General features: G+C 39.9%; 1 protein-coding gene across 2 annotated transcripts; it reads left to right on the plus strand.

The window, feature by feature from the left end:
* Positions 1-12,722, plus strand: tbc1d24 (TBC1 domain family, member 24). Of its 2 annotated transcripts, none has more exons than XM_034193183.1 (7): positions 1-20; positions 3,750-4,829; positions 6,811-6,969; positions 8,472-8,535; positions 10,468-10,563; positions 11,400-11,646; positions 12,056-12,722. In XM_034193183.1, the coding sequence occupies exons 2-7, from the start codon at positions 3,853-3,855 to the stop codon at positions 12,208-12,210; spliced, it is 1,698 nt and encodes a 565-aa protein (XP_034049074.1). In that variant the 5' UTR covers positions 1-20; positions 3,750-3,852; the 3' UTR covers positions 12,211-12,722. The 2 variants fall into 2 exon arrangements, with proteins under 2 accessions (XP_034049074.1, XP_034049075.1); XM_034193184.1 differs by lacking the exon at positions 1-20 and adding an exon at positions 99-173.
* The last annotated feature ends 955 nt before the right edge of the window (positions 12,723-13,677 follow it).

Below are 13,677 nucleotides of genomic sequence, written 5' to 3' on the forward strand. Positions count from 1 at the left end.
GTCACGACGTCTCATATCAGGTGAAGACCACTACAGTTTGTTAGTTATTTTTTCCCGTCGCTAACTGTAACGTCTGACTCACGATGGAAACGCACCACGTTTATTGAAATTTAAACCAACATTTTTCCTCGTCAACGGAGCACTCGAAAGACTGTGAAGCTAATTATTTTCTGGTTGCTAACAGCTTTGCTAGCTGGTGCGGCTACATTCCTGCTGGCACCGTTTGGAGCGGCTTAGCTAATGCTAATTTGGTAAGCGTGAACGGAAAAAGGTGGATCAGATTTACTCAGACAGTAATATGACATTAACACGACTTACATAACTTTACATATGTTTACCCGGCAAGTAATCGGCAGCCTATTTAACAGAAGCTGTCCAGTATGTTCCGTGCATTTGTTGAGCTGTCTGTGTAATTAATTACAGGTTATGTAGCTAACATGATTTACATTTGCAACCCTATGCAGTCAGTGGTTCCCAAACTGTGGGGCGGGAACCAGGATGGATGTTCAGACAGTCCTTGCAGGGAGGAATGAGGGAAAATATGTTAAGTGCCAGCTGAGTGTAAATGAGCTTAATCATGTTAGGATTGACATTGTCTATATTTTTCCCCCACATTATCCTTAAAGGACAAGTTTACTTTTTTTACAGTCATTAAAATATTTGTAGCCAATCCTCTGAGTGTTGTAGACAGTTGCGTTTGGTGTTCTGGTGTCATCTATAAGACATTATGGCTCTGTTCACAGAAAATCTTTGAAAGCATTTCGGTTCATGTCTACAGAATGATAGATTCAGATTTTCAATGTTAGTATTCCATACATAATATCACCAAATTTTAAGTGGCTGTCACCCAGGCTAACTGCAAATGTTAACTTTTGTTCAATACTTTTTTTCTAGCGAAGGACACACAGCTTGAAGTGAACAGGTAGTTAAAGTTATAATTCACAAGTATATTCATGCTCTACATTTTGTAGATGACATCATTTGTAAAAATGCTAAAATGCATTCTCTCCTGGCAGTGCAGTGGCTGTTTCACTAAGACCCCATAAAAAAAAAATTTATCATTTTTGACATCAGAAAAAATGTGGATTTTTTTCTTCTTAGAAACAGAACAATGTAGTTAAATTTAGAAGTTGCAATGTTTGATTAAAATTGATTAAAATCTACAAAAATAGGAATGTAGTCCAACTACTCTAGGAGGTCGGTCAGACCAAGTGGCCGGAACTACTGAGAAGAAGCAGACGAGGAAAAACACGTTGCAACCGTTGTACTTGGCGTCCAAGCTACATCCATCGTCCAGCATACCACATGCGTACTGGCTGTAAATATCACTCATGGTTTTCTTGGGGGGGGGGGACGCTCACGCCATACCATGGCTTCAGCTTCTTGGCCTTATCGGCACATTGTATCACGATAAATGGCATCGTCCTCATGTGTGTGGTTGTCAGTGGCAACAAGCGGCAAATTCTGGTCCCAGTTCAGTAAACTTCGGCTGTCTTCGGCCAAAGTATACTTGCCACCTAGCGGACATGCCACTTATTGCACCAGTTGTGTCACCATCAATGAAATTTGCCAAAAAAAAAAAAAAAAAATTGATGTGGACAGGAATGGTAAACTAATGTTTTTTTTGTTTTTGTTTTTTTTACTTTTTGCTACTGCAACCACAAAATTTGTTTGCATTTGGTGCCAAATGAGAAATTTTCCAACAGTTTTGCAGGCGTGTGCTATACCATAGTGCGACGTTGTATTATGCGTAATATCAAAATATAGAATGAGTAAAATCTCTCTTCCCACAAATTTCTAAAAAGGAAATAAAGTGGTGTCAGTTGTTCAAACTATGCTTTTCATAAGCCCAAAATTAAGTAGTTATGAATATATCCTTGCATTTTAGGCTTTCAGTGACATCCTGGACTTGGTCACCAGAAGTACATCTGTATGTGGGGAAAATATCAATTTGTTTTTGTTAGTTCTTCATATTTTAAGTTTTTCATATTTCTGTCTTAACTGATCAATCATTAAAAACACTTCAATATGTGGTTGACAGAAATTGTAAATCTTCCTCTTTAAATTTTGAAAGCAGAACTTCCAGTGTTTACCCACATCCCAATGTGGTAGTAGTGCTTAGGTCAGCAACACAGCTGGTTGTTCTTACTTCAAAACATTGTCCGCTGTACTATATGTTCAGTCTGTTGGTAATCGATTTTTTTTAAGGTCGTGTAATGCAAGATTCATGTGCAACGTGGGCAATAAAGTACCTAATTGAATGTAACCGCTAAGGTGGCAGCAGTAAGTGAGCGACTTGCTGATTATGAAGAAGTCACAGTAGACTCATAGAATTTGAAATTACTTGATTGAAAATGAATTTGTCAACATTTCCTCTGTAATTTTCTTTCTGATGCAGACATTCAAAGTGCTTTACAATGATGCCTCACATCATGGTACATGTGAAAAGTTGCATAATCAAAATATATGTATATCGCTTTACTTTTCTGTGATTTCTAACTTATAAGAAGGCAGACCCATGGTGAAAGTTATTAGCTACAACATTAACGCTATATGTTTATTTATTTCTTTGAACTTTGTTCTATAACAGTTAATGGGAACACAGCTTGCTGGACAGATGTAACAAAAATGTTGACTGTAAAATCTTTTGCTGTTGGACTGGGTTTGAGCTTTACTGAGCAAAGCAGTTGTAAAACCTGCATTTATAAGATGAGTAAAAGTGGATTTTACTGTTAAATTATTGTACACAAAGTTTAAAATGTCAGCAAATAGTGCAAGAGTTCCCCAATATTTCAATCTTATACTAATTATGACATTTAACACCTTGCTGCCTACCCCATCTTGCCAAGTTAGTGATTGTACATTTCACCAACACAGTAAAAAAATGATGACAGTTTTAGTAAACATATCTTCAAATAAATCTGCAGACATGCCAAGTGTGTTTAATATAATTTATTGCCATGTGACTTGAAAAAAAGTGTGTCACATGATTTTTCTTTTTACAACTATCAGAATATTGCAGTTGGTCTTTGGTCGTGTTTCATCATGTGGCCTCTTGGCAAAGTATAGGAAATCAGGCTGACACATTGTTAGTATCTGCTTTAATAAAAGGTATTTAGGAAAACTCCAACTTGAAATAACGATTGTATGTCAAGCTTTCGCCACAACCAGATTTTTATTTGTGCTGATGACGCATTACCGTGTACTGGGTTTATTATCAGGCTTAGTGGAGCTATTTAAGTCTGTCTGACAAGATATATTTATCCATCAAAGGTTGTCTGAAGTTGTTTTGTGGCTTCCCTAAGGCAGCCAGTTTACCGTTCACTCAGGAATGGCATTGCTTGATTTGTTTGTTTGTACGTGCTTCTCTTTACTGGGTTTAAAAAAAAAAAAAATCTGATTAGTGAAATTGGTTAGTGCTGTTTTTAGGGATGGACAGAGCACTTGTTTGTAGTCAGTTCTTACGGAAATGTACTGTATTTATAAACATGTCTACTAATTGCATGTTTATATAAACTCCTTAGTTAATGGATATGTTTAGTCTCTGTAAGAGATTGACGGCGGTATGCCATTAAGTGCTAACTGAATGCAGGTCTCCTCTGCATGAGATTTCACTGTGTAGCTCTTAAATCTTAAACATGCTGAGTGTAATACATCTCTTCATGTAACTGCGCATTTTTTGTGTGTTTGTATGAATCCATTGCATTGTAAGTAATGTTGCAATGCAATGCGTTTTTCTGTTTCTGCAGTAGTCACAATGGGAGGCTAATAAACAAGTCTTTGGAGGGTTGGTGAATCCCCAGAGTGTTTTTGTCTCTTCCCACTCTGGGTGTCTTGTAAATTCCCAGCACCATGGCCGAGGAAGAGTATGGTAGATTTGTGAACTGGACCCAGATGGGGGACTTGGCCAAGATCACTGGACCCTCCAAGGTTGACTGTAAGGACCTGAAAGAGTTCAAACTGATGGCTCGTCAGGGCCACTGGGCCAACAATCACAAATTACGGGCACAAGTGTACCAGCAGCTCATCAAAGCCATTCCCTGTCGCTCAGTTACTCCAGACGCACAAGTATATCGTGACGTTATGGGAAATGTAGCCACTAAGAAGCCCTCGTCCCTTGTCCCGTTACCAGAGTTTGTGGATGGAAGTCCTGTGCCGCGCTACTGCCTAAAATCAGAGGCAGTGGGCTCAGTCCATCAGATCATCAACTGTGTAGCTGGACAGTTTCCAGATATCTCTCACTGTCCGTCGCTGCCAGCCATCACAGCGTTACTCCTGCATTTCAGTAGCGATGAAGCTCAATGTTTTGAGCACGTCAGCCGTATATTGTCCTGCAATGAGCCAGGTAAACGACTGCTGGACCAGACTTTCCTTGCTTATGAGTCCAGCAGCATGACATTTGGAGACCTGGCCAATAAATACTGCTCTGCTGCCCACAAACTGATCGTGGCCACAGCCCAGGATGTAATGGAAGTCTACTCCGACTGGCAGCGTTGGGTGCTGGGTGACCTTCCCTTCAGCCATGTTGTCAGAGTGCTGGATGTTTACCTGGTGGAGGGCTACAAGGTTCTGTTTCGCGTGGCTGTAGCCTTGCTCAAGTTCTATCGTAAACATAAAGCAGGGGCCCAGCAGGAGCAGCAGCAGGACTCTGCAAAAGTCCGGCTTGATATTCAGACATTTGTGAAGAACATCGCCTCCACCATCACACCTGACAAGTTACTAGACAAGGCCTTCTCCATCCGTCTGTTCAGCCGTAAGGAGATCACCCTGCTGCAGCTTACGAATGAGAAGTCTCTGCAGCAGAAGGGAATTACGGTCAAACAGAAGAGGTATGGTCTTTTTTTTTAAGATGATGAATTGTGCTAATTTCATATCTCAAAACTATATATAGAAACTTGGCTGCTTCATCTAACAGGCTGTTTATGCAGCATCAAACCCAGAGCCCAGAACAAAGTATTATTATTTTTGTTTCTTACACTATTAGTCTTCAAGAAGTCGTCATTTTTTCCATGCAGTTGTTATTACACTCAACAAAAATATAAACGCAACACTTTTGGTTTTGCTCCCATTTTGTATGAGATGAACTCAAAGATCTAAAACTTTTTCCACATACACAATATCACCATTTCCCTCAAATATTGTTCACAAACCAGTCTAAATCTGTGATAGTGAGCACTTCTCCTTTGCTGAGATAATCCATCCCACCTCACAGGTGTGCCATATCAAGATGCTGATTAGACACCATGGTTAGTGCACAGGTGTGCCTTAGACTGTCCACAATAAAAGGCCACTCTGAAAGGTGCAGTTTTGTTTTATTGGGGGGGGATACCAGTCAGTATCTGGTGTGACCACCATTTGCCTCATGCAGTGCAACACATCTCCTTTGCATAGAGTTGATCAGGTTGTCAATTGTGGCCTGTGGAATGTTGGTCCACTCCTCTTCAATGGCTGTGCGAAGTTGCTGGATATTGGAAGGAACTGGTACACGCTGTCGTATACACCGGTCCAGAGCATCCCAAACATGCTCAATGGGTGACATGTCCGGTGAGTATGCCGGACATGCAAGAACTGGGACATTTTTAGCTTCCAAGAATTGTGTACAGATCCTTGCAACATGGGGCCGTGCATTATCCTGCTGCAACATGAGGTGATGTTCTTGGATGCTGGCACAACAGTGGGCCTCAGGATCTCGTCACGGTATCTCTGTGCATTCAAAATACCATCAATAAAATGCACCTGTGTTCTTCGTCCATAACAGACGCCTGCCCATACCATAACCCCACCGCCACCATGGGCCACTCGATCCACAACATTGACATCAGAAAACCCTTCACCCACACGACGCCACACACGCTGTCTGCCATCTGCCCTGGACAGTGTGAACCGGGATTCATCCGTGAAGAGAACACCTCTCCAACGTGCCAAACGCCAGCGAATGTGAGCATTTGCCCACTCAAGTCGGTTACGACGACGAACTGGAGTCAGGTCGAGACCCTGATGAGGACGACGAGCATGCAGATGAGCTTCCCTGAGACGGTTTCTGACAGTTTGTGCAGAAATTCTTTGGTTATGCAAACCGATTGTTTCAGCAGCTGTCCGAGTGGCTGGTCTCATTCGATCTTGGAGGTGAACATGCTGGATGTGGAGGTCCTGGGTTGGTGTGGTTACACGTGGTCTGCGGTTGTGAGGCTGGTTGGATGTACTGCCAAATTCTCTGAAACGCCTTTGGAGATGGCTTATGGTAGAGAAATGAACATTCAATACACGAGCAACAGCTCTGGTTGACATTCCTGCTGTCAGCATGCCAATTGCACGCTCCCTCAAATCTTGCGACATCTGTGGCATTGTGCTGTGTGATAAAACTGCACCTTTCAGAGTGGCCTTTTATTGTGGGCAGTCTAAGGCACACCTGTGCACTAATCATGGTGTCTAATCAGCATCTTGATATGGCACACCTGTGAGGTGGGATGGATTATCTCAGCAAAGGAGAAGTGCTCACTATCACAGATTTAGACTGGTTTGTGAACAATATTTGAGGGAAATGGTGATATTGTGTATGTGGAAAAAGTTTTAGATCTTTGAGTTCATCTCATACAAAATGGGAGCAAAACCAAAAGTGTTGCGTTTATATTTTTGTTGAGTGTAGTTGTATCATGATACTCATTAATTAAAAAAAAAAAACGATTTGATACGATTATCAAGATACACAATGTATCGTTACACACCTAATTGCTAACTGTGCCGTCACACTTTCTAACTTAACCTTTACTGTTCCGTCTCTGCTTGTGCTTCTTGCTCTGGCGTCTGCAGGCGGAATGTGCAGCTGGCACTTAACCCTGACACCTTCTCCTCCGAAATTGTCAGCACCAAGGAGATGCGAGACATCTGGTCATGGATCCCGGAGAGGTTTGCCCTGTGCCAACCACAGCTCCTTTTCACCACCTCCACCCACGGCTGCAGCCTGAACAGGTAGACTAGTCACTCCATATCTCAGTATTCCAGTTCTGCACCTCGAGGTGCTCCTCAAGGCTGAAGAATAAGTCTGTTTTTATCTGTGACGTGCTTTGATGACGATGATTTTACTGCAGAGTACATAGTGTCGAAGTCAGCATATTTACCTTTTATTGTCTTGAAATTTCAGTCATTATATGAGGCGTTTCCTTCACAGACACCTGTAGGGTAGAAATGGCATTTTCATAACTTTTGGTCCGTTTTAGAACATTTCATGAGATTCTGTTGTCAGACATATTCTTGTCAGGTAGAGTAGCATTCGTTGGACGTTTGTGCTGAATGTTTAATCAACTGTATTTCCAAGGTGGTGCCTCAGAGGGGTTTTCGCTCTGTATGCACTGACCTTTGACTGAATTGCCCCTATGTAGACAAAGTTTGAGCTTTTTTAATTGTGACGTATGTAATTTTTCTCTCTCTCATTTGTTTGAGTGCTGCTATTAATAATGTCTGGCTCTCTGAAGTGAGTGTTTTGCAGTCTGAGGTGACAAGCAGATACAGATGCTCACATGCTGTAGCCATTCCACCTAAGCTGACACATTTTCCAGACTATAAGTCATGCTTTGTGTGCTTTTTAAACTTGTTTGGCTGATCGTACGACTTGTCTTTCAAAGCTACGTCAAAAAAAAATATTCTGCATTATCACCTTACGGCCACAGGATGGCACCGTCTGCCCAAGTGGCAACTGAATGTTGATCCTGTACACTGATTTGAATGAGGGGTCGGGGCTCTTGGAGGATGAGTCCCTAGTCCTCACTCGGCAGACTTCGCAAAGGAAGAGGAAAGCTAGGTGAAGGCGAGGTTAACCATAATCATCATTTTGAAAAGTTAATTTACATTTACTGAGATAAATAAGTACATGTTCACATTGACACAATTAGTGCATCCGGGGACTTCTAATGCTATTTTTGTTTGTTCAGGGTAAGGAGTTCTTTTTGCCTCGTGTTAATTAGCCCATTAGTTTCTGCTTGCTAATGAAATGCTTGCACTTTAAGTAAATAATGCCCCAATTAAAACTATTTTGCTTCTTGTTGCATAAAGTGGAAACACCATGTTTCAGAAATAAATGCAGCTTGTATACGGATGTGATTCAGATTTTTTTTTTTTTTTTTCCCTTGTCTTTTTTTTGGGGGGGGGGGGGCAGATGCGAATATTTTGGTGCAATTTATAGTCCAGAAAATATGGTGTGAAAGTTGAACATAAATTTGTTTCCCTGTGTGGAACCCAGAGGTTCTGATTGTGTTCAAAATTAACTATTTTCTTAATGCTTAAATTGCTGCCTCTGGTGATTCTGTTTCTATTGTCAGGCAGAAAGTCTGTTTTGTATTGTTACCGTTGCCTCCGTATTATGTGTGTACATTTAGCAAACCCAAACAGAAACAAACAAATGGTCAGTTAATACTTGGATTAAGTGTTGAATGTTATTAATATTTTAATAAATCAAGTTTTTCATTTTCTTTCAGGTTCTATTCCCATTGTGAAGGCTATGAACCCACTCTGCTCCTGATCCGGACCACAGATGGCGATGTAAACAACGCCTACACACCAGATTGTGTTGTGAATCACCAAACCATTTATGACACATACCTGACATTAACACAGTTCTGATACCTCATCAACTGGTTACATTAGTTTTTTTTTTTTTAACAATAGTCTGCCTACGTTTGTTGTATTTTAATTGCTTATAAGAAGAAACACTCTGAACTTGTCACCTGAGACCAAATGAAGTTATTGAGAGATGATATAACTTTGAATTATTTAATATTTGTGATGTTGGGCAGCAGTGTTCTTGCTTCTGTGGTGTAATGTAAAAGCTAACTTTCCACACATAATCATACATTATAAGAAGGAGAGTGTATCATGGAAGTGTTTCATATTGTTTCAAGAAATGGATGCCGGGAGTCATTTAAAAATGCATAGAATAGAATCACAGCTGTATAGCTGTCATTGTTGAAAAATTTTCTTATGGTGAATTGCAGCTCAGATGAGTCTTGACATTTAAGGAAAAGATAAATATGTGTTGGTCATTTTATGGCAAATCTTCAGCTTCTTTCATCGTGCTTATTTCAATGTTTATTAATTATTTCATGCATTAATAGCCATTAAATAATTACATATAATCTGGCCAAAGTGGAGTCGCATCATAATTACTCTAATAAACAATTTTCATAAATGTACAGCTATTTAGGCTGTTTTAGACTTGAACAATTGAGGCCATTCTTAATAAATGGCTTGTGTAGTTGTAAACAATGCTCTTGGGCAAAATCTACGTGGTTCAGCTCTTCTGACTTTGTTGGAGCAGATCGAGCTTATTACCAATCTCACTGCAAATTGGAAAGGAGATATTTGAATGGCCATGTCTGTCTGTCCATGGCAGTGTCTCCAAAAGGGAAAGTGAAATTTCTCTCCAATTGGGTGGATAAAGTCTTTGAACCATCCTCTTGTAGAATAGGTCATGTCAAGGTCAGATCAGAGGTCATTTACTGTCAGTGGCAATATCGTCAAAACGCATAGAGCAATTTCAGTCAAAGTTGGTGGATAAACTCGGTGGGCCATCCTGTTTCAAAACAGACAATATAAATGTAAGGTCAAAGTCAAATCAGGCAATCATATAGAATGCATTACTGGATATATCTCAGGAACTAGATGAAATGTATTGAAACAGGGTTTCTTCATAACCTCTGCTCTCCGGGGGCTAACAAATGTATCAGACCTCTGACGTCAATATGTAAGGTAAGGCAAGGCAAATTTATTTATATAGCACAATTCGACACAAAATTATTCAAAGTGCTTTACAGAGGCATTAAAAACAAACAAGATTAAAAACAAAAAGAAATATTGCGAAATATAGTAACAGAACATTAAATAAAAACAGACTTTGATCAAAGTAAAAAGTACAACAATGAGAAATGTAAAACAACAATTTATACTTTAAAAACTAAAATAAATAAATAATTTAAAATTAATATTTAATCCAAGAATATGCTTCAGTAAATAATAATGTTTTTAGCCCAGATTTAAAGGAGCTGACAGTTTGAGCAAACCTTAGATTAGTTTGTTCCTGCCGATCCTGTAGTATAAAATTTTGGCTTGATGTCAATACGGAGCATAAAATGTAGCTAGCGACCGTGAGACACTGTAGATGCCTTGTTGATACATTTTTCCTGTATCCAAAAAGAACTGTAGCAGCCTTTTGCAGTTTGCATTATAAATCCTGGTTTTATTCTGACTGTGTACTCTGTGGACCGAACTCTATTGCATTAAGTGTCTTATGACAAGATCCTGGTCTTCACAAGACTGATGTTTCCAGTTCACTCACACCAGTTGTTCAGCAGATGGAATTTCTTGTCAATTTTACTCTTTTATTTTAGTTTAGGAAATACACATAAGAACGTGCTGTTGAGCAAACTGCTGACGTAAATCCCACTGATGCAACAATGTTGGTTATTTTTTCCTTAGGCGTGCGGAGCATTTCTGTCCACAGACTGGGAAGAACGTAAGAGAGGAGGCAACAAACTGAGCTTCTTTGGCACGGGGGAGTGCTTCGTCTTCAGGGTGAATTTATTATCTGTGCCTTATGTTGTTTTGTGTGCAAGAAACTGCCTTTATTTCTTAGTTATTTACTCAAGAGAATAAATTTGGATACATCAAGTTGATTACTGCAGGGAAAATATTTCTATATTGATGTGTATCACAGTATGGCCACTAGAGGGGGTCGTCTACTCTGGTTTCGCAAGTTATTGGTGTCAGTCAGTTGGCCAATACTGGTTTTTCTGCTTCCCATTTGAAGAACTAAATAGTTTCGTGTTTTTAAAGGGAAAATCCCTGCGTGTGACACAGTGCACTGTCAGTTTCAGTTTACAAACATTTTGACATAAATGACAAAGCGGGTCCTGTGTGTCTGTCTTGCACGTGAATTATTAATTTGGCTGTTCTTGTTGATTTACAGCCGGGAGTGTTCTTCGGCTTCTCACTACAAAACACCGTCATCACACACACTCGTACCACCCACAGATCGGAAACTCATGCAACCTGATCCAGAAGTGTCTGACCGGGCTCGGAGCTGACACCAGAAGACACAAACAGAGAGATTTGTGTCATCAGTGCAGAAAATGAATTTGAAATCTGAATATTTCCACCACTGTTGGGTGTCATACTGTTAGTAACACTGCCCAATTTGAAAAGTAATTTTCAGCTCACAGATTGTGTTTTAGTCAGCGTTTCTCATATTATTTGAACATACAAAAACCATTTTTGTCCATTTAACAAAATGCAAACAACAGCAAAAAACGAATGGCTAACGGTTCAGTGACACTGTGATCCATGCACCAAGCTTCTAGTTGCATATAATTTACCTGATTGAACTGTTCCGGCTTTGTTTCCCTCACTAGCTAAAACCTGAGATGGAGCGCTATGAGTGGGTGGTGATTCGTCATCCCGAGCTCGCCTCCTCCATCAAGGCCCAGGGCCAGGAGGACGCGGCCTCCTCCGAAGGCCAAAGCGCTAACAGCAACAGTCTGCAGCAGCCGGACAAACCCCCTGGAGAGCTGTCACCCTTCCTTTCAACCCACCACTTCAACCTCAACTCCAAGAATACATCCATGTTCATGGCTGGCAATGTTGATTTCATCATCGTGGGTGAGCGCAACACTTATTGTAACGTCTGAAGAAAGTAATTGCCAGTGAACTTGCATGTGGGACCTTTATTTAACCCCTTGGTGTTTTTTGCATCCGTAACTGTGACATTTAATGTGATTTAATCTGCAAAAAATAATCTCAAAGAATCAGAATCGAATTTACAAGGAATCTGATCTGGTGTCATTGGTGCATAAACAACAAAAAGAAAAGGAAAAATACTTCTGAAAAATACTTCTGTAAGAAGTAAGGGAGTCAAAGCTCCAGAATAAGAAGATTTTAGAGTCAACAGTTGACTGCTGTTGTCACTACAACTGTAAAAATATACTGAAATGTAGTTTAACTGAAGATCAACGCAGAGATGTATCCTTTGTATGTTTGTATTGAAACTTGTGTTGTTCTGTGTGATCAGGGGGAGGCGAGGGCAACGCACTGTACATCGACTCTGAGCTGAACCACGGACGCACTGGCAGTTGTGCCACCTTTGACAACCCGCCTCTGTGTGCAGAGATGTTCCAGGTTTCTCTGCTGGAGGTGTGGGGCTTCCAGGATGCCATGGCACCTTAACACCACATGCATTGTGGTATATACATATGTAAAGTTCATGCATTTACAGGTAGTTTCCTTTCACATTTGAGCATATTTAAGGCAGTGTCTCATGTGGCGTCTGTGCAGATGTGCAAACAAAACCACATCCATCCCGCAATTACGTGTATGAAGTATTAATTGTTGCAGGTGGTCCTGGTGTATTTGAACAAAAATGTGGAAACATTATCCCAATTGTACATTAATTACGGTTCATCTGAAGTTAATTGTCAGCTGTGATGTGTTCAGGCAACGCTGTGAAGTTTGAAATCCTGACTTTATAAGTAGTTTTTCTTGTCGTCTCGTTTAGCTAGCTCTGCAGTCTGATGAAATGTTGTACGTCAGGCTAAGCTGACACTGAGGTATGTGCTAAATTGTGTGAAATCAAGAGATTAGGTTAGGAAAAGTGGGTGGTTTTATTTTTGTTTTTTTATTAATAGTATTATGTAAATATGAAAAATGAAAACAAGCTAAATCGGTGGCGTGTCATGTACAATGTAAGGTTGAGTTTACCTTTTCCAATGTTTACTAAGGTTGAGTTTACCTTTTCCAGTGTTGACTTAGTGGCTTATTGTTGAGCTGTAAGAGTTCTGTTGAACAAATTAATGTTAGTGAAGCATTTATGAATGTGATTGCTGCTGTTTTGTATTGTCACACCTCTAATTTGAATGAATGGCAATTGAACAAACGTATGTAATAACTGCTCGGATGAATTATCATGCAATTTTTTAAGGAAAAAGTTATTTGTGATGATCAGCTACATCCTTTTCTTTGAATTTTAGTGTAATATTTAAATGTCAGTCTTAAAATGTCAACAACAACAAATAATATATACAAGCAGCTATAAGACACTGAGAATTTGTGTGTTATCAATGTGTTCCATTGTAATGTCAAAGAAATTACAGATGTACTCTACATGTGAAAATAAAGAAATACAGTTGATTATAAATACTTCCTTGTACTTTGTTTGGTGCTTGACTATGTATAGGTAGTTATTTTTAACAAACCTAGTATGCCTGTTTCTGAAGTCTTGTATCTGTTCTTCCTGTAGTGCTACATCTTGAACATCTATAGCATATGGTCAAAAATTACAGCTCAAATGCATTTGGGACATGTACACAGTGTGTGGTCTGAGTGCAAAATGAGGGGTAGGGTGCAAAACATGAATTATACAACCCCTGGCAAAAATTATGGAATCACCGGCCTCAGAGGATGTTCATTCAGTTTAATTTTGTAGAAAAAAAGCAGATCACAGACATGACAAAACTAAAGTCATTTCATATAGCAACTTTCTGGCTTTAAGAAACACTATAAGAAATCTTTCTGTGTAGGCTCCCAGTTGTCCAGGTGGTTTCCATAGTAGAGAAGCTTGAATCTTCGACTGGACTGGGTTGCTTGACGCAAGGACGTTTCGCTTCAAATCGCAGAAGCTTCCTCAGCTAAAATTCT

This window comes from Thalassophryne amazonica, chromosome 18 (assembly GCF_902500255.1).
Source record: "Thalassophryne amazonica chromosome 18, fThaAma1.1, whole genome shotgun sequence".
In the NCBI taxonomy this organism is placed as follows: Eukaryota; Metazoa; Chordata; class Actinopteri; order Batrachoidiformes; family Batrachoididae; genus Thalassophryne; species Thalassophryne amazonica.